Source organism: Archocentrus centrarchus, chromosome 19, assembly GCF_007364275.1.
Source record: "Archocentrus centrarchus isolate MPI-CPG fArcCen1 chromosome 19, fArcCen1, whole genome shotgun sequence".
In the NCBI taxonomy this organism is placed as follows: Eukaryota; Metazoa; Chordata; class Actinopteri; order Cichliformes; family Cichlidae; genus Archocentrus; species Archocentrus centrarchus.
In genome coordinates this window covers 20987227-21007521 of record NC_044364.1, presented here as the reverse complement: position 1 = coordinate 21007521, position 20295 = coordinate 20987227, and the positions used below count along the sequence as shown (strand labels likewise).

Here is a 20295-nt window from a genome sequence, read left to right as displayed (position 1 = left end):
AGGAAATTTGGAATTACAGATCACATTATAAACACACACTGAAGAGAAAACAATATTAACAAAATCTGCAAGAGGTCAGCTCTCAACAGACCATGGCTCCACAAACCAGGACTCCACAGACCAGAACTCCATAGACCATGATTCCACAGGCAGGGCTCTGCAGATCTGGACCCCATATACCAGGGTTTCACAGGCCAGGACTCTACAGACCTGGACTCCACATACTATGGTTCCACACGCCAGGACTTCACACTGAACTGAATACATATGAGGACTCTACATCAGGGTTTCCTATATCAGGACTCAACAGGGCAGGACTTCACAGACCAAAACTATACACACCAGGACTCCAGAACTCCACAGACCAGAACTCCATAGATCAGGACTCCTTAGACAAGGACTGTACAGAGCAGGGCCTCACAGACCAGGACTTTGCAGACCTCTAAGGGTCCTAGTGGTACCTGACACAAGGTCTTCAGACTTCCTGCATCTTGTTCCTGGTCTGCCCCTCCTCTTGTTGGTAAGTTTGCCACTGGTGATTGGGAGCACTTCATTTATCTGGATGGAAACATCTAGACCTGGACTAAAGAAGTTACTGTAAAGTCACTGTCTAAGACCTGCTGTTATTGTATTATATAATTTTTAATTTTAGATGTGAGAGGTCAGAAGGTTTCTGCTCACCATAATCCCATATTTTTAATATTCTTGCTTATCTTCACAGAGGAGGCAGAGCCTCCAATGAACTAATGTTCTCATAGTGTTTATCAGATGACACAAAAGCTACCAGACCAATGCTGACCAAGCTCAATGGAGGTGCAGAACCTATGAAGTTCTGGTGTGGAACTGCCTTGTTTTGGTGTTAATCAGAGTTTGGTTGGTTGGTTTAAAATGTGTTTTCACTCATCTCTTTATTCGTGGTCTTTGATCTACTTTACTGTTTTTAAGTCTAGGAAGCTGCAGTGCTAATAAAGTTTGATTGATTCAATGGTCTTGTTTGAGTGGCAAAGGAACAGATAGATGAACAGGGTTTTTTGTGCTCTAGTTTCTGTTTCTGTCCAATTAGGACCAATTGAGATTACGAGTCCAGATGATTGAAGTTCATCACAGACACCAGTCTGATGTTGGTTCAGGTCCAGACTGACCTGACAATCTACAAAACAAAGTCTAGAACCAGCAGAATCTACTCAGAATGATGGATCTGGTCCCATTCTAGTTGTCCAACAGAACCACTGAGAGTGTGATGGTTCTGGTCCCGGTTCACTTTCTCAAACAAAACAGGAGAGTCTGAAACCAGGATTCATGAGTGTGGTGAAACAGGAGGCCCTGGAAGGTTTTATGAAGGTTTGGAAGGATTTGGATGGGTTCTGTAAAGGTTGTAGATGGTTCGTAAGGTTCTGTTTTCAGAATTGTTCTCATCTCATCTTCCTCAGTCTGGTTCTGTTCTCTTTCTCTCGTTTCTTTAAGGCTGTGATGTAATGGCTGAAGAGTACTTCCTGTTCCTTCTTTCTGCTGAGGGTGTTGAATCGCTGGTCATCACGGTAACGAGCACAGAACTCCTTAAAAGTTGTTCTGGGGGGAAAAAAAACATGAAAATTACTATTTCAAACTCTCAGTGGTGGAAACACAGAAACTGATGTCAAGTTTTTTCTTGATGGATAAACAAAATTAAGTGAAACATGGTTTTATTTTAACTAAAAACAAAGAGAAGCTCAATCAGGAACCAAAAGCATTAAACTGACCAGAATGACTTATGTAATGGCTCTGTAGCTCATAATTATCAACAACCTGCTACAAGAGTAAAAATATAAAACATGAAACAGGGAGTCTGGGGAAAAAAGGGTAAGTAACTTAGTGATATATCACACTCTCTTTATGGTGAACACATTTCGCTACCATCAAGACGGAGGCACAGGGCACTACCTTTGTGCCCAGAGATCTTTTATACAGTACCAGTCAAAAGTCTGGACACACTCACCCAGTATATCCAAACTTTTGACTGGTACTCTACCTTTCAGTAAAACTCTGTTGAACAAATCCAAGTGCCCTGATTTTTGGTGAAGATGATGCTGTTTTTATGAAGCACTTCTTTGTTGTTAATACAAGTAATGTCTGTAACTGATGTCTTCTTCTGTGGCTGTATATATCTGACCGCTCCACATTTCCAGGGAAAAGATTTAGATTTGACTAAAGTGTTAACTTGCTCGGACAGCTCAAGTTTTAGTGGTGAACCTTGATTCAGTGAAATAGTAATGTGAATGACTTTAACTTGGAGGATTGGGGTTCATTATTTTATTTACAAACAGGTGAATTAGCACAGTTCTCCAATCCTTGGTGGCTTTGAATCATCCTCAGATGAATTTCATTCTGGTGGAAACACCTCATCTGCAGCTCCAGTTTGTTTCGGTGACCAGTCAATAAACAGCTGTCAATCCAGGTGAGGTCAGATTTTACAGGAACATAGCTGAATAATTGAGTGCACCACTGAATAATGAATGAGGAATACCTGCTGGTGATCTTTGCCTCCTCCAGCAGCTGTTTGAACTCTTCTCTGGCTTTCTGCAGTTTACTCCTCTTCTCTTTGTACTCATCCTTCACCCTGCTCTTCACAAACTGATCAAACACCTGGACACATACAGGTAACACTGATGTCATAGTGACATCATGAAGGTGCATGAACATCAGAGAAATGAAAGTCATGTTGAACAGTGCTGAACCTGTTTCCTTTGCTCTGATGTCAGCAGTAGGTATCGAGGATCAAATACCATCTTATGAAGCTCCTTCTCCCAGTTGGAGAACGCGGACACCTGAGAAGAGCCACAGGTCAATATTTATATTTCATGGATCAATATGTATTTAAATTGACAGGATATCTTTCAAAAACATTACCTTTACATGGGGGTTCATTTAGGGCTGTGCCATTAATCAAATTTCAATTTTGATTTCAGCTCGAACGATCACAAAAACAGTATATTGACAAGAAAATATTATTATTAAAAAAATTTTGTCATATTACGCTCTGCAAGTAAAATCTTAGCCCTGATTTATGCTGCAGCATTGAGTCTTTGCACGGCCTACAATATAACCTATGTAAGTGGCCAGCAATGTTGGAGGTGCATATGTCATAACCTGACGTGCACCTCCCGAGAAATATAACTACAGGTTGGGGCGATGCAGCCCGCAAAGATTCTGATTGGCCTGTTTAGCATGGTCAGTTCCTCCTGTGCAACCTTTTAGTATTATTAGTCATGATAACAGGACATTATGTTTCCATTTATGCATTTGCAGTGTTTCACTCGGGGGTTAGTTAAGCTGCATCCACACTGGAGGTAAATCATAGCAACATGGTGACCAGAGACAATAGAAAGTGAATGGCATTCAGGAACTTCAACTGATGACAGATGAAGTGACTGCTGGCAATGTAAAGTGGGCCCCGCTGATTGACACATGACCTGGCAGTAAGCACATTAAAAACAGTCAACTAGGCAACCCATAACCTGGGATATCCACAAGTGACCAGCTGCCAATTTCAAAGTGATGCTCAATGAGCAAATCACTTCCAGTGTGGATCCAGCTTTACTGAGTTTTTGCTGAGAAAATCAGTGTCTTCCATGTTGACTGTGGCAATCTGATAGTGACCAAAGCAATCACAAGGAGGATCTTTTTGGTGTAGCTTCCTTTTTGACACTAATTTTACCCAGCGACAGCCAGCAACCTTCAGCAACTAGGCCTGCAGGACTGAAGCCTTAGTCAGCATTGGTCTGCTGAAACTGGTGAACAGTGACTGCTGGTGAATATTTGAACAAAAATCTAATGAGCCAATCAAATCCACCTGAGTCACCTGAAGGCTGCTTGAAAGGAATGAGACAAATCTTTGTACAAAGATGACCAAAACACAATCATTTATCTGCTTCAGTCTGACTTGAAACAGATGTTTTGTGCAAGCAATTGGAAAATGCTGTGCTCTGTGTTTTATCGTTTTTTTTTACCCTGATGTAAAATGCAATGAAGTGAAGGAGAGACGTGGAGAATAACGACTTTGCTAAATATGGTGCTTTGCAGATAAGTCTGCAGTGGTATAACTACAATGTCCTAAAATGCCATCAGAACGGAGCTCATTCTGTTTTGTTTATCACACACTTTCTAAACCATCACAACAATCTTCACACAGGAAAATAACTTGATAAACAGAGGAACGTTCGGAGCTTTAACTGTTTCAAACATGTTAACAAGTTCTGCTATAAGATGAAAACATACATATGCGCTTTGTGCTAAGCACTCAAGTGCTTTATCTGCCTCACATTCACACCTACAGCCAGTTTAAAATCTTTCATTAACCAAACATGCATGTCTTTGGACTGTGGGTGGAAACTATGCAGTGAGAACTTGGGTTGTTTTGGTAAAAGTGGTCCCCAAAACTCTTTCAAACATGTTCATCATCAAAAAGATTGCACTACTGAAGCAATTACATTGTACTTATTTGTAAAGTGTTTTTATATCCTTGAAAATTTGTACTTTTGTTGGAGTGACTGTGTACAATATAAACACACTATATATGTATATAAACTTTAATGTTACCCCTCTCTCCAGCATCATTTCCTTGAAGTGAGCAATCCGGAGTTCCAGTGGGAGGAGCTTAACCTCTCCTGGATGAGGGACGAGAGACATCGTCTCCTCTGTTCTAAAGACAAACACCCAATGAGATTCCACATTGGTGATGACATCAGTAAATCAACATCTTTACTTTTATTAACAAAATAAAGTTAACAAAAACCTTTAGACTGTTGACCTCCTGTGTCTTTTAGACTCACCTGTTCCTTTTAGCATTGTGTTTAAGGTCATCATCCCGATTATCATCATTGTCATGGAGACCAGATGACTGGCAGCTAGAGTTGCTGTCTGTCACAAAGAGGCAAAATCCACAATTAAACAGTGAAGTGAGACAGGTGAGGCACAGATGGGTGAACAGACAGTCAGAGGAAGAACAGACAGATGTTTGGCAAAGACACTTGAGTAGACAAGCAGAGAGACAGACAGGTAAAAGACGGGGGACAGACAGGTGAGCAAACAGACAGGTGTGGGCACAGACACGTGAACAGACAGACAGCTGAGGGACAAACAGGTGAGAGACAGACCTGAAGGTGAGGTCTTCTTTCTCTTGTGGGGCGGGTCCTCAATGATGTGACTTATGTCTCGATCAATCAGCTCTCCCGGTCTCTCCCACACAGAAAGGTGGATTGTGGGATTGAAGAAAAACACTCGATCATCTCCAGTCCACACTACACACCTGAACACACACAAACAAGCCAGAGTTTGAACTCTGTGGCAGAGAAAAGTCCTGTCTGAGTTTATTTCCATCCATAAAGATCTTAGAGAGGGTGGATGTCTATCAAGTTGTTCTGCTATTGTGTAGATAGGAAGAGAGACGGAATAGGGGTAAGAGTAAAACAAAAACAGCTTCTATAATTATAGAGAAAAACTTAATTTATAAAACATTTTGTAAATTAAGATCCAAAAACATACAATAAGAAAAAGTGAAAACAGAAATTGTGAAAGCACAGATCATGAATAAAAGATAAAACATCATCCATCCATCCATCCTCTTCTGCTTATCTGGGGCTGGGTCACGGGGACAGTAGCCTAAGGAGAGAATCCCAGACTTACCCCTCCACAGCCACCTCCTTCAGCTTATCCAGGGAACGCTGAGGCATTCCCAGGCCAGCTGAGAGATATAATCTCTCCAGCGTGTCCTGGGTCTAGTGGGGCCACATCCACATCACTGCAGCCGCAGCCCCAATGCACCTGGTAATCTGCCATTCTCCTCTCCCCTCACTCATGAACAAGATTCCAAGATACTTAAACTGCTCCACCTGGGGCAGCAGCTTGTCCTGGACTCAGTGTGGATACTCCTCCCTTTTCCGGCTAAAGCCATGGCCTCATCTCATGGCCCTGAAGATCCTGCTGACTGGGGCCATTGCCAGGCATTCCCAGCACACCCTCACTATACATTTAGGTCCACCAGGTCTGTCCAGCATCCTCCCCTGCCACCTGTTGCAACTCTCCACCAGGTGGTGATCAGTTGACAGCTCAATTCCTCTCTTCACAGTGTCCAGAGCATACGGCTGCAGCTTGGATTGTACAATTACAAAATCGATCATCGACCTACAACTTAGGGAGTCCTGGTGCCACGTGCACTCATGGACATCCTCATGTTCAAACATGGTGCTTGCTATGGACAAACTGTGGTTTGAACAGAAGTCCAATGGCAGAATACCATTCGGGTTCAGATCAGGCAGGTTGCTCCTCCCAATCATGCTTTCCATGTCTTCTGGCTGTGCCCCATGGGCTAAGGCCTGGCCACCTACTCTTTTCCTTTTTTGAGCATAAAATTTAAGTTATTTACAACTTGTAATGGTCCTCAGTCACTGACCCAGTGTTCTGAGTCTATGGACTTCTATAGTTTTTTGTTTTATTTGGGATATTTTCTGGTGATTCTTAGTTTGCCTTTTTATTTGGTAAATGGTAAATGGACTGGTTCTTATATAGCACTTTTCTACTCTAGCTGAGCACCCAAAGCACTTTATACAACACGTTTGCACATCATTCACACCCACCTTCATATAAGCACTGTTTTCAAGTTCAAAATGCTTTCTAATGTTCACACACATTCATACTCTGGCAGTTGATCAGAGAGAAACTTGAGGTTCAGTATGTTGCCCCAGGATACAGGAGGCTGGAGCAGCCAGGAATCAAACCACTAATCTTCCGATTAGTAGATGACCTGCTCTACCTCCTGAGCCACAACCACCCCATGTTTGCCTATTGTTTTGTCATGTAACACTGTGGCAGGCAAGTTTGAGGACCCAAATACAGGCCTCAAAAACAGGACTGAACTTAAAAGTTCAGCTTTATTGCTGGAAAACTCAGGTCAAAACAGAACTGGACAGGAGCCAGCAAAACAAAATCCAAAACTTATGAGGGAACAAGAACTCAGGCAGACGGCACACACAGCAGGAGAGAAACTACCACGAGGACACGACAAAGAGCAAAGGCAATAAATACACAAGGGGTAATGAGATAACAGGAAACAACTGGGAGGGACAACACAGGAATCAAAACTAAACACAGCACACAAGGATCTCAGGTACACCAAAATAAAACAGGAAGTAACTAGACAGAGACCAGGACTAAAACCCACGAGCTTGACTAAAGGACAGAGGGAAAAACAATAACACCGAAAAACAAAACACCTGCTCAACCTTAAACACAAATAATCTACAACCAGTAATAAACATATAATCCAAACTAAGACCCAATCTAGAAACACATCAAAAGGCCCAGGACCGTGACATGTTTTACTTTTCTTCCTGGTTATAGATTTGTTTATATGGTTATTTTTCTTGCTGTTCAGTCCTCATTCAGTTCCTGTTCCTAGGGTGAAGCGCCTAACCCTTGGCATTAGCTCCAATCATCAAAGGAGATGGCTGTGTGCTTTGCACAGCCCCGGTCACCAGAGGAGACGGCCAAAATTCCTGAAGGTCCCAACAATCCTGAGGGCCTGAGCCAGAGAGTACAGAGCCAGTGGATTTGTCTTTGTCTGTCCCTAAGCCAGAGAACCATGAGTCTGAAGGTCCCACTCCACTTGAACCACCTGAACTATTAGCTTCCAGTGAAGCCTCCTAGGATTCTCTGTTATCACTGGCCACCTCTTTGACCTCCTGAGGGTATCCTTTATTGCCAGCCTCTGGCTAAGCCACCGGAAGTGTCCTGTTGACTCTGTCTTCATCTTCACCAGCCTCCAGTGAGTCTCCACTGTAGGCAGCCCCCGGTCAAGTCACTGAAGGGACCTCGCCTCCATAACCAGCCCCCTGAAGTGCTTTGTCTTTGCCACTGGCTCACCCACATATTTGCTCCATCTCCTCCACTGGCCTCTGCCCCCTGCCCCTAAATCTTACCGTCCTGAACTACCATTCCTCCTCTGCCTAGCCGCTTGGCCAGGCCAAACCCCTGGACTGTTTTCCCTTTTGTTTAGACTCTGGTGCTCCCTGTTTATCTTTTGTCCTGTGTCCTCCCTCAACACTTGTGCTTCCTTGTTCCATGTTTCCAGTTTATTTCCATCTGCCCTGCTCGATGTTTTTTATGGTTTGTTTCCTGTGGATTTCCAGCAATAAGGTTGTGATTCTGAGTTCACTTCTTGGTCCTCGAGTTCTGCATTTAGGTCCACTTCCTGCATCCCACGCAGCCAAACCTTGACATGTCTAGGAGAGAGGGCAGTGGACTTTTAACCAGATTATTGAAGACAATCTTGGAGAGTGAGAGGATGCCCGAGGAATGGAGAAGAAGTGTACTCGTACTGATTTTCAAGAACAAGGCTGATGTGCAGAGATGTAGTAACTACAGAAGGATAAAGCTGATGAGGCATAACTTGAATATATGGGAAAGAGTTGTTGAAGATAGGTTAAGAAGAGAGGTCATGATCAGTGAGCAGCATGATGGCTTCATGCAGATAAAGAGCACTACAGATGCAATGTTTGCTTTGAGAGTGCTGATGAAGAACTATAGCGAAGATCAGAAGGATTTTTACTGTCTTTGTGGATCCAGCATAAACAGATGATAGGGTGGCAAGAGAGGAACTGTGTAACTGCATGAGGAAGTCAGGAGTGGCAGAGAAGTATGTGAGGGTGGAGCAGAATATTTATGAGGACAGGGAGACAGTGGTGAGGTGTGCAGTAGGAGTGACAGATGGGTTCAAGGTGGGGGTGAGATTATATCAGGGCTTAGCTCTGAGCTCCTTCTTGTTTGCAGTGGTGATGGACAAGCTGAAATATGAGGTCAGGCAGGAGTCTATGTGGACTATGATGTTTGCAGACGACACTGTGATCTGTAGTGAGAGTAGGGAGCAGGTGGAGAAGAGCCTGGAAAAGTGGAGGCATGCTCTGGAGAGAAGAGGAATGAAAGTCAGTAGAAGCAGGACATGTGTGAATGGGAGGGAGACAGATGGAAAGGTCAACATACAAGGAGCAGAGGGAGTGAAGATAGAGTTAAACACCTGGGGTCAAGCATCCAAAGCAACACAGTGCACAAAAGAGGTGAAGAAGAGAGTGCAGTCAGGGTGGAGTGGGTGGAGACAAGTGTCAGGGGTGATCTGTGACAGAAGGAGAGCAGCAGGAGTGAAAGGGAAGGTTTACAGCAGGGCTCCTCAAATCCAGGCCTCGAGGTCTAGTGTCCTGCAGGTTTTAGATGTGTCTCTGATCCAACACACCTGAATCAAATGGCTGAATTACCTCCTCAGTATGCAGTCAAGTTCTCCAGAGTCCTGCTAATGACTTCTGTATTTGACTCAGGTGTGTTGGCTCAAGGACACATCTAAAACCTGCAGGACACTAGACCTCGAGGCCTGGAGTTGAGGATCCCTGGTTTGCAAGATGGTAGTGAGACCTGCTGTGATGTATGGTTTGGAGATGGTGACACTGACAAAAAGACAGGAGGCCGAGCTGGAGGTGGCAGAGCTGAAGATGTTAAGATCTTCATTGGGAGTGACCAGGAAGGACAGAGTTAGAAATAAGTACATCAAAGGGACAGCTCATGATGAGTGGTTTGGAGACAAAATCAGAGATGCAAGGCTGAGATCTGGCATGAGCAGAGGAGAGCTAGGATAAAGGATGGTGAAGATAGAGCTGCCAGGCAGGACGCAAAGAGGAAGACCTCAGAGAAGATTCAAGGATGTAGTGAAGGAGGACACGCAGAAGGTTGGTGTGACAGAGGACATTGCTGGGATAAGGTGAGATGGCATGGCTAGCAATTTATTATCACTTCTGTTGAACTGTAACACTAAAATGTGACAGCTTGACAGCCGGGTCACATGAGGTGTTTTAAAACTGGAGAGGAAAAAGGGGACATAAAAAAAAAAAAAAAAAAACAGCTATAAAGATGCCCAGTAACTCTGGGTTAATGACTGTAGGAGCTTAAATATCTCAACTAAATCTAAGAACTCAGTGGATGTGGGGTATAACAGCAAACATGGAAGACTACTCTGTCATACCTTAACAAACAAAATAAATAATTATTTAACTTTTGGGGTTGATACACTAAACCAAAGAAACACGACAAACCTGAGGACTTGAAATAAGAAGGTTATGGCTGGTCTGATGAGGGAGGCGTGCTGACTGTGACTAATAAACAGATTTAAGGTGTTTTTATTTTTCTCTGCTCAGACAGACACACAGATAAACACACACAGTCTGTACAAGCAGTTTCCTCAGCGTCGTGTTGTTTGTTTGCAGTCTCACCTGTTTAAACACAAAAACAACCAGACGTCTGCATCTGTTCGTGGTTGCCATGGTAACACCACTGACACTGAGGAGTCCGTGCAAACAGTGGAAATGTTCAAAGCAGCCACTGATGAATTTTTAATGATTTTAGGCCAAAACATGTCTGAAAATCAATGATCATCAATAACAAAAATAATGTTACAGAACAGCAGTTACCATGGAGACCCAGGGACAGGCGTCGAGGCGACGGGGCGCTTGTCTTCTTTTCTTCCTCCTTCTTTTCCCTCCTCCTCCTCCTCTTCATCACCATCCTCTTCTCCTTTGTGTACAGACACACTGACACACTGCAGCCCACACACACACACACACACACAGAGAGCTGAAACCAGAACTAAACCTGATATGATAGTCAAAAAGTCAGCATCATAGTATGATGATCAGTAATCAATAAACTCCTGATGGTCTGGTAAATTGATTGCTGAAAAGGCTTATCACCCACAATGATCGGGGTTTGGATGACTGGCTTTGTGTCTGTGTAGGTTCTCAGTTATCCGGGTCATGGTGGTCTCTGGAGCTTTAAAAAGGGGACTGGACTTCTTTAAGTTTTTGAAGATGTTTCACTTCCCATCCAAGAGGCTGGAGAAGCCTCTTGGATGGGAAGTGTTTGGATGAGTCTGGCTTTAGGTGAATATGTGGGTGTGGGTGAGAATCTATTCCATGGTCCTCTGGTCCTCCCATGCTGGCCTGCCTATTCTCTTTTTCTCTCTCTCTTGTGCTCTCTCTTCATCTCTTGTCAGTGTGTGTGTGTGTGTGTTTGTTTCAGATGTGGAGCCTTCCCCACCCCCCCTGATGAGGCACACCTGGGAGCTGTTGGTTGATTAACTCACCTGTGGCTCATGCTGTCATCTCCAGGCTGAAATTTCTCCTCAGTTGCTGCTGGATTGTTGCATCAGCAGTGATAATGTGTTGGCTCTGTATCCTGTACCTTGCTTCATGTTAAAATCTGTTCCTGAATTAATTCCCTGTTTCTCTGTGCAGACTGCTTAGGATGCCTTCCGAGCCTGTGAATTGGTTTGTTTGAATGTGTGCCCGCGGACTTTCCTGTCGACTCAGCCTCTGTTCCATTCTGCCCACCTGCTCTGTTCAACTCAGACTCTCTGTTTCTCTGTGTTTATCCTGAGCTTTGTAAATAAATCTGTTAACTCTGAGCCTTTGTGTCATGAGAATAAATCCTGGTTAAACCTTGGTTATGTGACAGTCTGGGTTTAGGGGGTAGTGTCTCTGGGTCCAAAGCTTCAGTCTGAAGTGGTTTTTACTTTACAGGGTTAAGCCTGGCTATTTGCGATTACTAATCCTTTTGGCTGCTAACAATTTTACAGCAATTTTATCATTCTATAAGCATCAATATATGATCTTAAAAATGGGGCACTTATTTGTACTTTATCTTATTTGTACTTTTGTGCTCACAGGCCATTAAAATCACCAAAACTGCAGATGAAAGAAAAAAAATTTGTTTTTTAAACATTCATTTGACATGTATTCTGTGACTCTGAGGTGCCAGGAGGTCTCAGAGATATATATATAGTGCTTTGGTTGTTAGTAAGTTGATGTGGTTGCCAGTAGTTTGCATGAAATATTATCTGCAAACACTCAACAATGACTCCTCAAATGGTAATTAAACTGTGAAAAGTGTAAAACAATGTGGAAACAGAGAACATTTACCTTAAAAGTAAGACTTGCACCTTTGGAAATGTGCTGGTTACACAACTTTCACTTTTGAAGGTGAATGTTCTCTATTTCTATTTTGCATTGCACTTTTTTTATGTTTCATCACAGCTCCTAGAGTTGTCGAATGCTGTAGTGACCAAAGCACTCACAAGGTTTTGGTGCAGCACCTTCTTTATAACAGACTTCACATGGTGACAGCCAGCAACCTCCAGCAACCACTCACCAACCTGAGAGGGAATTTCTTTTGCGACATGTGGTTGCCAGGGGTTGGCACACTGGTTGATAATAACAAGCTTCTTGTAACCACTCACCCTGACTGCTAATCTTAGGTTAAGTGAATCCAGATAACAGAAATATACCCTGGGTATGCTGAACCCACTTCGTAGTACAGGGTTCAGCTTTTGATTTGGAGCCTTATTTGTTCTGATGGTACATTTCACTCAGTCCTGTTTCAGGTACTTTAGTAATTTCACATTAAGCTGCTTTGAGCCTTTACTGCTGCAGAGGGAGATGTTATAATTTTACTAGTATTATCTGGAGTTTCATTTACATTAAAATCGTTCAATAAAATTTTCTTTTTTTTTTTTTTTTTTTTTTTTTAGAAGATTCAGTGCATAGAAGATCAAACCAGCTGTTTCCAATCTTTGGATAAGAGTCATACATCTTTCATACTTTAGATAGTTTTAATCAGAGAAAAAGTCAAAATTCCAAAAAGGGTTCTGTAGAACATTTTTCTTCTTTCCTTTCCCATAACTCCTCAAACAATAAATAATAGGAGAGGAAAATGATGCTAAATCACAAAGGTTTGCAGGTCATTTATTTATACCCTCACCTGTTTGTCTTGAGATGGCCTCTTTGTCCTCAGCAGTAACGCTCCTTGATAAGAAAGCTTTCTTCCATCCAGCCCTCGTTTCCCTGACAGACAAAACAAGAAAACTTCATTCAAAGGGATGAACCATGCAGTCTGCACTCAGTTATGCTTTTTTAAAAATTACATTTATGATTGTTTTAACTTCACTGGTCATATATGATAACTGGATAAATGGTCTTCATCCAACAGGTGAACCCACTGAAGTACTAAGAGGAAAGCAGGCAAGCCACGTGACTATCCTTCTACTACCTGAATACTGATTTATCTGCTCAGTAGTGATTCTCTCTGCCTAGTTTGACTGTGAGAGTAAAAAGGAAAAATAAACTAATAACATGTGACAGATGAACAGAGTTCCTGAGGCTCAATGTTTGATCCTCTGTGAGAAGATGAGATATTGTGACAGCAGGAACATGGTCATGTGACTGTGATGTCAGAAACAATCAGTGACAGGATCATAAAGTCAGATGTGTTTCACTCTGCAGACTAACCTAACTATAACCCAAACTAGCCCTGCCCTAACCTTTACTGCATACTGAAGAGTTGAACTGAGGTGAATTGAAGAATCAACTTCTGCTTCTACTGCAGGATGAGCTCTCTTGGGCTCTATACAGAAATAATTGATTTACACATTTTAAATTAATTTCTCACAGATTGATCACTTCATTCTCCTTAGACAGCAGGTGGACAGTTTAAACACAATAAAATATGCTTGATGACTTCTTTCTAACTGCTTCATTATTTATTTTTAACAGTCTTTGGCTTTAACTGCTGCTGACTCACATAGATATCAGTGAAGCACATTTAGACTCTACACAGCTCCATCTATACTCCAAGAGGATCTGCCTTAACCCTTAGGAAACAAGTAGGCCAGGTTTATATTACGTGGTTTATGTGATTTCCTCAAGAGTTTGACCGTGTTATAGGCGGCTGACAGTTGGTGTCATAAGCCACCATCTCTGTTCAGGGATGGTCATTGGATGAAGGCCCAGTTGGTATAACCACATGCTTTAAGAGGTTTCTTTAATTGTATGTGTTCACTGGGCTGAAATTTTTACCAGTTCAGAACTGTTTGCTAGGAACAATATGAGAACAAGCCTCCCCCCCAAGGCTGGAGATGGCGCAATACTGGAAGAGCATATGGGAGAAGATGCAACACACAGCACCAATGCTCAGTGGCTAGTGGATCTAAGAGCAGACCACTGCAACCTCCCTGAATAGGCTCCAGTAACCATCACAGCGACAGATATTTAAGAAAGGGTCTCACACTAGAAGAGCTGGACAGCACCAGCACCTGATATGATACACACCTATGGGCTAAAGAAGCTGCACTCCATAGCTGTGTCCAAATTCAGGGGCTGCATCCTTCGAAGGACCGGTCTACGTAGGCCGGGTCCTTCGAAGCCCATGAAGAACGCAAGTGAGTGGCTGTGAAACTGGACGGTCTAGCCTTCATATCTGCATCACCTGCCCTTACCTCAGCGTAACTCATGTCACCTAGCAACCATGACAGTATGAAGCACAGCTGTGGAAAAGAAGCGGTTAAAATGGAGATCAAACTTTTGCTGCTTTTTTTTTTTTTTTTTGGTTTGCAGTATTTAATGTCAGCTCTTAACTGAAAATAAACTGTTAAAACAACAATATCTAATCTACATTAAGGAATATAGATGAGCAAATGATTCATTTCCAAATATATTGACAGCTCTCTAGTAAGATGTTATGTAAAAAAAATATCTAGTTATGAAGCTTAACTTTAATTTCAGCCAAACCAATTTGCTCAGGAACAAATGAAACACTGAAATAAACCAAACATCACCCGTTAGAGATGATCTGAGGGAATTATATCTGTGTTTAACTTCCACTCAGTGGTGAAAGCCAGTGAGGGTTTGAAAAGGGTGATCCAGGAGTCTGGCGTTCTCTCCGGTTATAGTGAGCCTCGATCGCCCAGACAGCTGACAGCTGGCGAGACGAGCTGGTAAAGCAGCAGGAACAGAGATCTCCGAAAATGTCAGAGTATTTTTTGCAATTAAGCGATATCTTAATAAATCAAGCAAATATTTAAGGTTTACACATACACATTCTACACCGGACAAATCCTTCAAATCCGGGGAAAAGAAGGACACATTCGTCAACCACATTTGGAGAAGCCTTCGAATTTGGACAGCCTTCGTCACCTTGCTGTGACTTAATCAGCCTACAAATATGGCCTTTGAAGGATGCAGCCCCTGAATTTTGATACAGCTCACGAGTGCCTGGCAGCACAAATGAACCAGCAACTAGAGGCTAAGACACAATGGCTGACTAAAGGCTGGACAGTCCTGATCCCCAAGGACCCCTAGAAGGGACTGGTCCCATCCAATTATCTGCCAGTGATCTGCCTCAGTACAACATGGAGACTCCTGTCAGGCATCATAGCAGCTAAGATGAGCAGGCACATGGCACACTGAGCGGGACTCAGAAAGGAATTGGCAGAGATACCAAGGGAACAAAACACCAGCTACTGGTAGATAGAGCAGTCACTTGAGACTGAAGGACTAGACTGACCAACCTGTGCACTGCCTGGATTGATTACAAAAAAGCTTATGCTGCACACATGGATCCCGGAATGCCTACAACTAAACATGATCAACAGCCTTCATCAAGAACTCAGTGGCAATGTGGAGAACAATACTAGAGGCCAACTTGAAGCCAAGTGCGTAAGTCACCATCAAGTGCGGGATTTACCAAGGAGATGCTCTGTCTCCACTACTGTTCTGCATGGGCCTGAATCCCCCTCAGCCAGGTCATCAACAAGACTGGCTACAGATACCAACTACAAAATGGAGAAACCATCAGCCACCTCCTGCACACGGATGACATCAAGCTATATGCCAAGAGTAAACAAGATATCGATTCACTGAACCACAGCACTAGGATCAACAGCAATGACATGGGAATGTCATTCGGACTGGAGTCTGATGGTAACAAAGAGAGGGAAGGTAGTCAGAACTGAGGGAATTGCACTACCAGAAGGCAACAATGTAGACACTGAAGACAGCTACAAGTACCTTGGAATCCCACAGGCAAATGGGAACCATGAAGAGGCCACTAAGAATGCTGTAACCTCCAAGTACCTGCAGAGAGTAAGGCAAGTCCTAAAGAGTCAAATGAATGGGAAGAACAAGATCTGGGCAATCAATACCTATGCCCTGCCAGTTGTCAGATACCCTGTTGGGATAATAAGCTGGTCAAAGGATGAAATTAGCTACTGATGTCAAGACAAGAAAGCTCCTTACCATGCATAGAAGGTTTTACCCCAAATCCAGCACCCTGAGACTGTACGCTAAGCGGAAGGAAGGAGGCCGAGGACTAGCGAGTGTCAGAACCATGATCCTAGATGAAACAACAAAGATCCATGAATACATCAGGAAGATGACCACAAAGGATCATGTGCTTAGTGAATACCTCAGGCAGTAGAAACCCAAGAAAGGAGAGGAGAAAGAACAGGAACCATCATGGAAGGACAGGCCTCTGCACGGCATGTACCACCGGCATATAGAAGTGGCTGATACAGAAAAATCCTACCAATGTCTGGACAAAGCTGGACTGACAGACAGCACAGAGGCACTAATCATGGCAACACAGGAACAAGCTTGATAGAGGTAGGGGTCTACCACATGAGGCCAGACCCCAGGTACAGGCTGTGCAGAGATGCCCCTGAGACAATCCAGTGCATAACAGAAGGGTGCAAGAGGCTACCACGCAGGGCATACATGGAATGCCATAACCAAGTGGCTGGCAAAGTATACAGGAACATCTGTGCTGAGTGTGATCTGGAAGTTCCAAGGTCAGAATGGGATACGCCCCCAAGGGTGGTTGAGAACAACAGAGCTAAGATCCAAATTCAGACAGACAAATTTGTGATGGCTAACCAACTGGACATAGTAATGGTGGACAAACAAAGGAAGAAAGCAGTAGTGATAGATGTTGCAATACCAAATGATGGCAATATCAAGAAGAAAGAACACGAGAAGCTCAAAAAATACCAAGGGCTCAGAGAAAAGCTAGAAAGGATGTGGGAGGTGAAGGTAACAGTGGTCCCCATGGTAATAGGAACACTCAGGGCAGTGACCCCTAAACTGGGAGAATGGCTCCAAGAACGACATCCGAGATCTCTGTCCAGAAGAGTGCAGTCCTGGGAACAGCTAAGATGCTGCACAGGACCCTCGGGCTCCCAGGCCTCTGGTAGAGGATCCAAGCTTGGAGGACAAAGCCTGACCACAGGGCGAGCTGGGATTTATATATATATATATATATATATATATATATATATATATATATATATATATATATATATATATATATATATATATATATATATATATATATATATATATATATATATATATATATATATATATATATATCCATTACCTACTCTTATATAATGTGTGTGTAACCAGAGTAAACATCTGATTTTCACTGCACTTAAAACTTCCTAAAGTACGTTTAAAAAGAACAAAGAAAATGAATACATACAAAATACAATACTATTCAGTTCAAAGGAAATACTGCACAGATGGGGAGCTACCTTGGTGGAGGTCTGTGCTCTCCGAGTGCTTCTTGTTACTATTATTACACACAAGGACTTCGGTTCACTCAGAATATAGCAGCAGAAGATGTGCATAGTTGGCATTTGATTGTGCCTGTGGTGGTGGAACTTTAGAGGTTATTTCCATTACTTTTCTCTAAATTACTTTCTAAACATCTCCTCCATGCCATGCCATCCATCCATTTTCTTAGTCAGAAATTATTAAATAGACTTCAGATTGTGCAAAATGCACCAGTCAGACTTCTTAGAAGAACTAAGAAAAGTGAACATATTACTCCAGTTTTAATGGCTCTACGCCTGCTGCCCATTACTTTGAATTGATTTTAAGATTGAACTTCGCAACCAGCTTTGGATGGTCATACCTATCTGTGTATATTTGTCAGAAACACTGACAGGAATGGGAGTGAATGATCCATGTGCATTATCACAAGTGATGGGATATTTATGACCATCATTTACTGTATATAGCACATCATAATCAGAAGAGAATGTTAATTTTCCACATGGTTGATTTTGTCCTAGTAAACAAAGATTTCAAGGTTTCAATCTACTCTTGTAGCTCAAAGGCATTTTACACAGTTAGTGTGTTTCTATTTATGACACACAGACAGTGACACAGACAGACAGACAGACTGGTCTTACTGTGTCTGTAGTTTGTCAGAAATGCGAATTTGGAAGAAAACCGTGAAGAAAAAAAAGGTTGAACTTCTTTGATCACCTGGAAGAGAGGACACTTTGATTAGTATAGCTTGAATGCACAGATAGACAAACTAATGGATAGATCACCTTGAGACTCACCTGGAGAGGTAACACAGGACACCTGTCAATGCAGAGCTGAGAGGGATGGACAGGTCCAAAAACACACTGCTGAAAGACAGTGAGAGGAACAGGTTCTAACACGAACAACATGTTCACCTGTCTTACATCAGCTTATGTCCACTCAGCATCAGGAAGAGTAACTCCTCTCTACTCTAGATAGCAGGCCCTGCTGCTCACCTCCCATCATCCCACTCTTAATACAGTTCAACATATCCAGGATATCTTTACCCAGGATAGCTTTCCATGATGTGGCTCCTCTGAGCATAACATCATAAACCAGGTCACATGAAAGTGGTCATCAAGTTGATAAGTCAATCCAGGGTTTATCAATGTAGCTATGAGCATGTGTGCATTAAAGAGTTTTAAGCATGTTACCAATCAGAAACATGGACAGGTATACTGGCAGCTATAATAAAACTATAATATTAGAAAAATACAAACTCTGCAGCTAATGCAGGAAGCTGGTTCCCACCTGCACTTCAACCTACCCTCTTTTCTCTTTTTCCCTCATAACAACCAGTGGTTGCTCCTCAGATGTTCCTCTGGCACTTCCTGGAGGGTTAGACTTCTTCTTCTGTGATTAAAAAATGTTCTCACTGAACATGTTTGTGGTCGTTACATTGATGTGATAAATATTTACCTGTATGGGTGGAGTCGATATTCTCTCACAGCTGATCATTGGTCGAAGCCACGTCACTCTTCGATGCTGATCGGGCAGAATGAGATGCCATGCCTCTTTGTGTCGCTGCTTGTGAAGCCCCGCCCACTCACAGTAAATTATGTCTACAACACAACATAATTTCAGTGAGATGTTCTTTGTTTGATATTATTGCTAAGGTTTTAGATGACAATTATGCTGTTTTAGGAATACATCCACAGTGACACTTCTTCTGTTTAAGACACAAAGCAAAAGGTTTAACTGAGGTTTAAGCTGAACAATGTGAGGTGATTGAAATATTTACATTTCATTACCTGTCATCTCTTCAAAGGTGTCTACAGGATAGAGAGCTTACATAACTGCCTGAGCCCGCATTTTCCAAAGCACTCTAGTAGTTTCTCCTGTGAGCTCCCATCTAATGTTTGAGCTCCTCACCCTGTCAGGTGTTTTTATCTTTATCATCTTTTTATGTCACTACCAGAGATGAGATAAGGATAAAAATGATGATGATGACAGGTAAATTACGAGCTTCCATTTCAGGATGAGCTCCTTCACCACAGAAAACAAAGTAACAAGCAGGTGTTGTCAGTTTTCAGAAAGAAGATAAACTTAACAGGAAGGGAACCACAAGCTGACATGTCACCTGCAGAGAAATCAGTCATGTTATTTCAAAAATGTAAAAATTGGAACACCAGGGGAAGTTAGACCAGTAACACCAGCCACACAGACAGCATGATTAACGTCAACATTCCCTAGTGTATTGTTGTCTGACACGCCTGTACATTTTAACATCCATCCATTCACTTCCACTTGTCCTGTTCAGGGTCGCGGGGGGCTGGAGCCTATCCCAGCTGACATAGGGCGAGAGGCAGGGTACACCCTGGACAAGTCGCCAGCCTGTTGCAAGACCAACACAGAAACAGACACCATCCACACTCACATTCACATCTATGGGCAATTTAGAGTTTCCAATTAACCTAACCCCAGTAAGTGCATGTCTTTGGACTGTGGGAGGAAACCGGAGTACCCGCAGAAAACCCACGCAGACACGGGGAAAACATGCAAACTTCACACAGGGAGAGAGGGAGGGGCCTGGGACAAGGTGGAATCGAACCCAGGCCTTCTAAGTGGTATTCTAACTGTGCCACCATGCTGCCTGCATTTTAACATTATAAATTAATTTTTTTAACATGAATAAAAGAAACAAACAGCTCCTCTTAATCAAACATGGTGATCCAGAAACATTTTAGTGGCAGCTCAGGGGTGGGTCCTAACATGGGTTCAGCATGTTCAGGATATGTTTTATTTATCTGGCTTCACTGAATCTAACAACTATGACCATCATCACATGATGCTTTATATC

At 42.7% G+C, this 20295-nt stretch overlaps 1 protein-coding gene across 1 annotated transcript; it reads right to left on the bottom strand.

Moving 5' to 3' along the window:
* Positions 1–489: 489 nt before the first annotated feature.
* LOC115798466 (transcription elongation regulator 1-like protein) lies at positions 490–18953 on the bottom strand. The gene is made up of 11 exons (XM_030755312.1): positions 18915–18953; positions 18254–18322; positions 18098–18173; positions 12829–12911; positions 10485–10612; positions 5133–5284; positions 4809–4896; positions 4576–4678; positions 2715–2804; positions 2504–2622; positions 490–1569 (listed from the first exon to the last, which is right to left on the bottom strand). The coding sequence occupies exons 1-11, from the start codon at positions 18951–18953 to the stop codon at positions 1413–1415; spliced, it is 1104 nt and encodes a 367-aa protein (XP_030611172.1). The 3' UTR covers positions 490–1412.
* Between the last annotated feature and the right edge of the window lie 1342 nt (positions 18954–20295).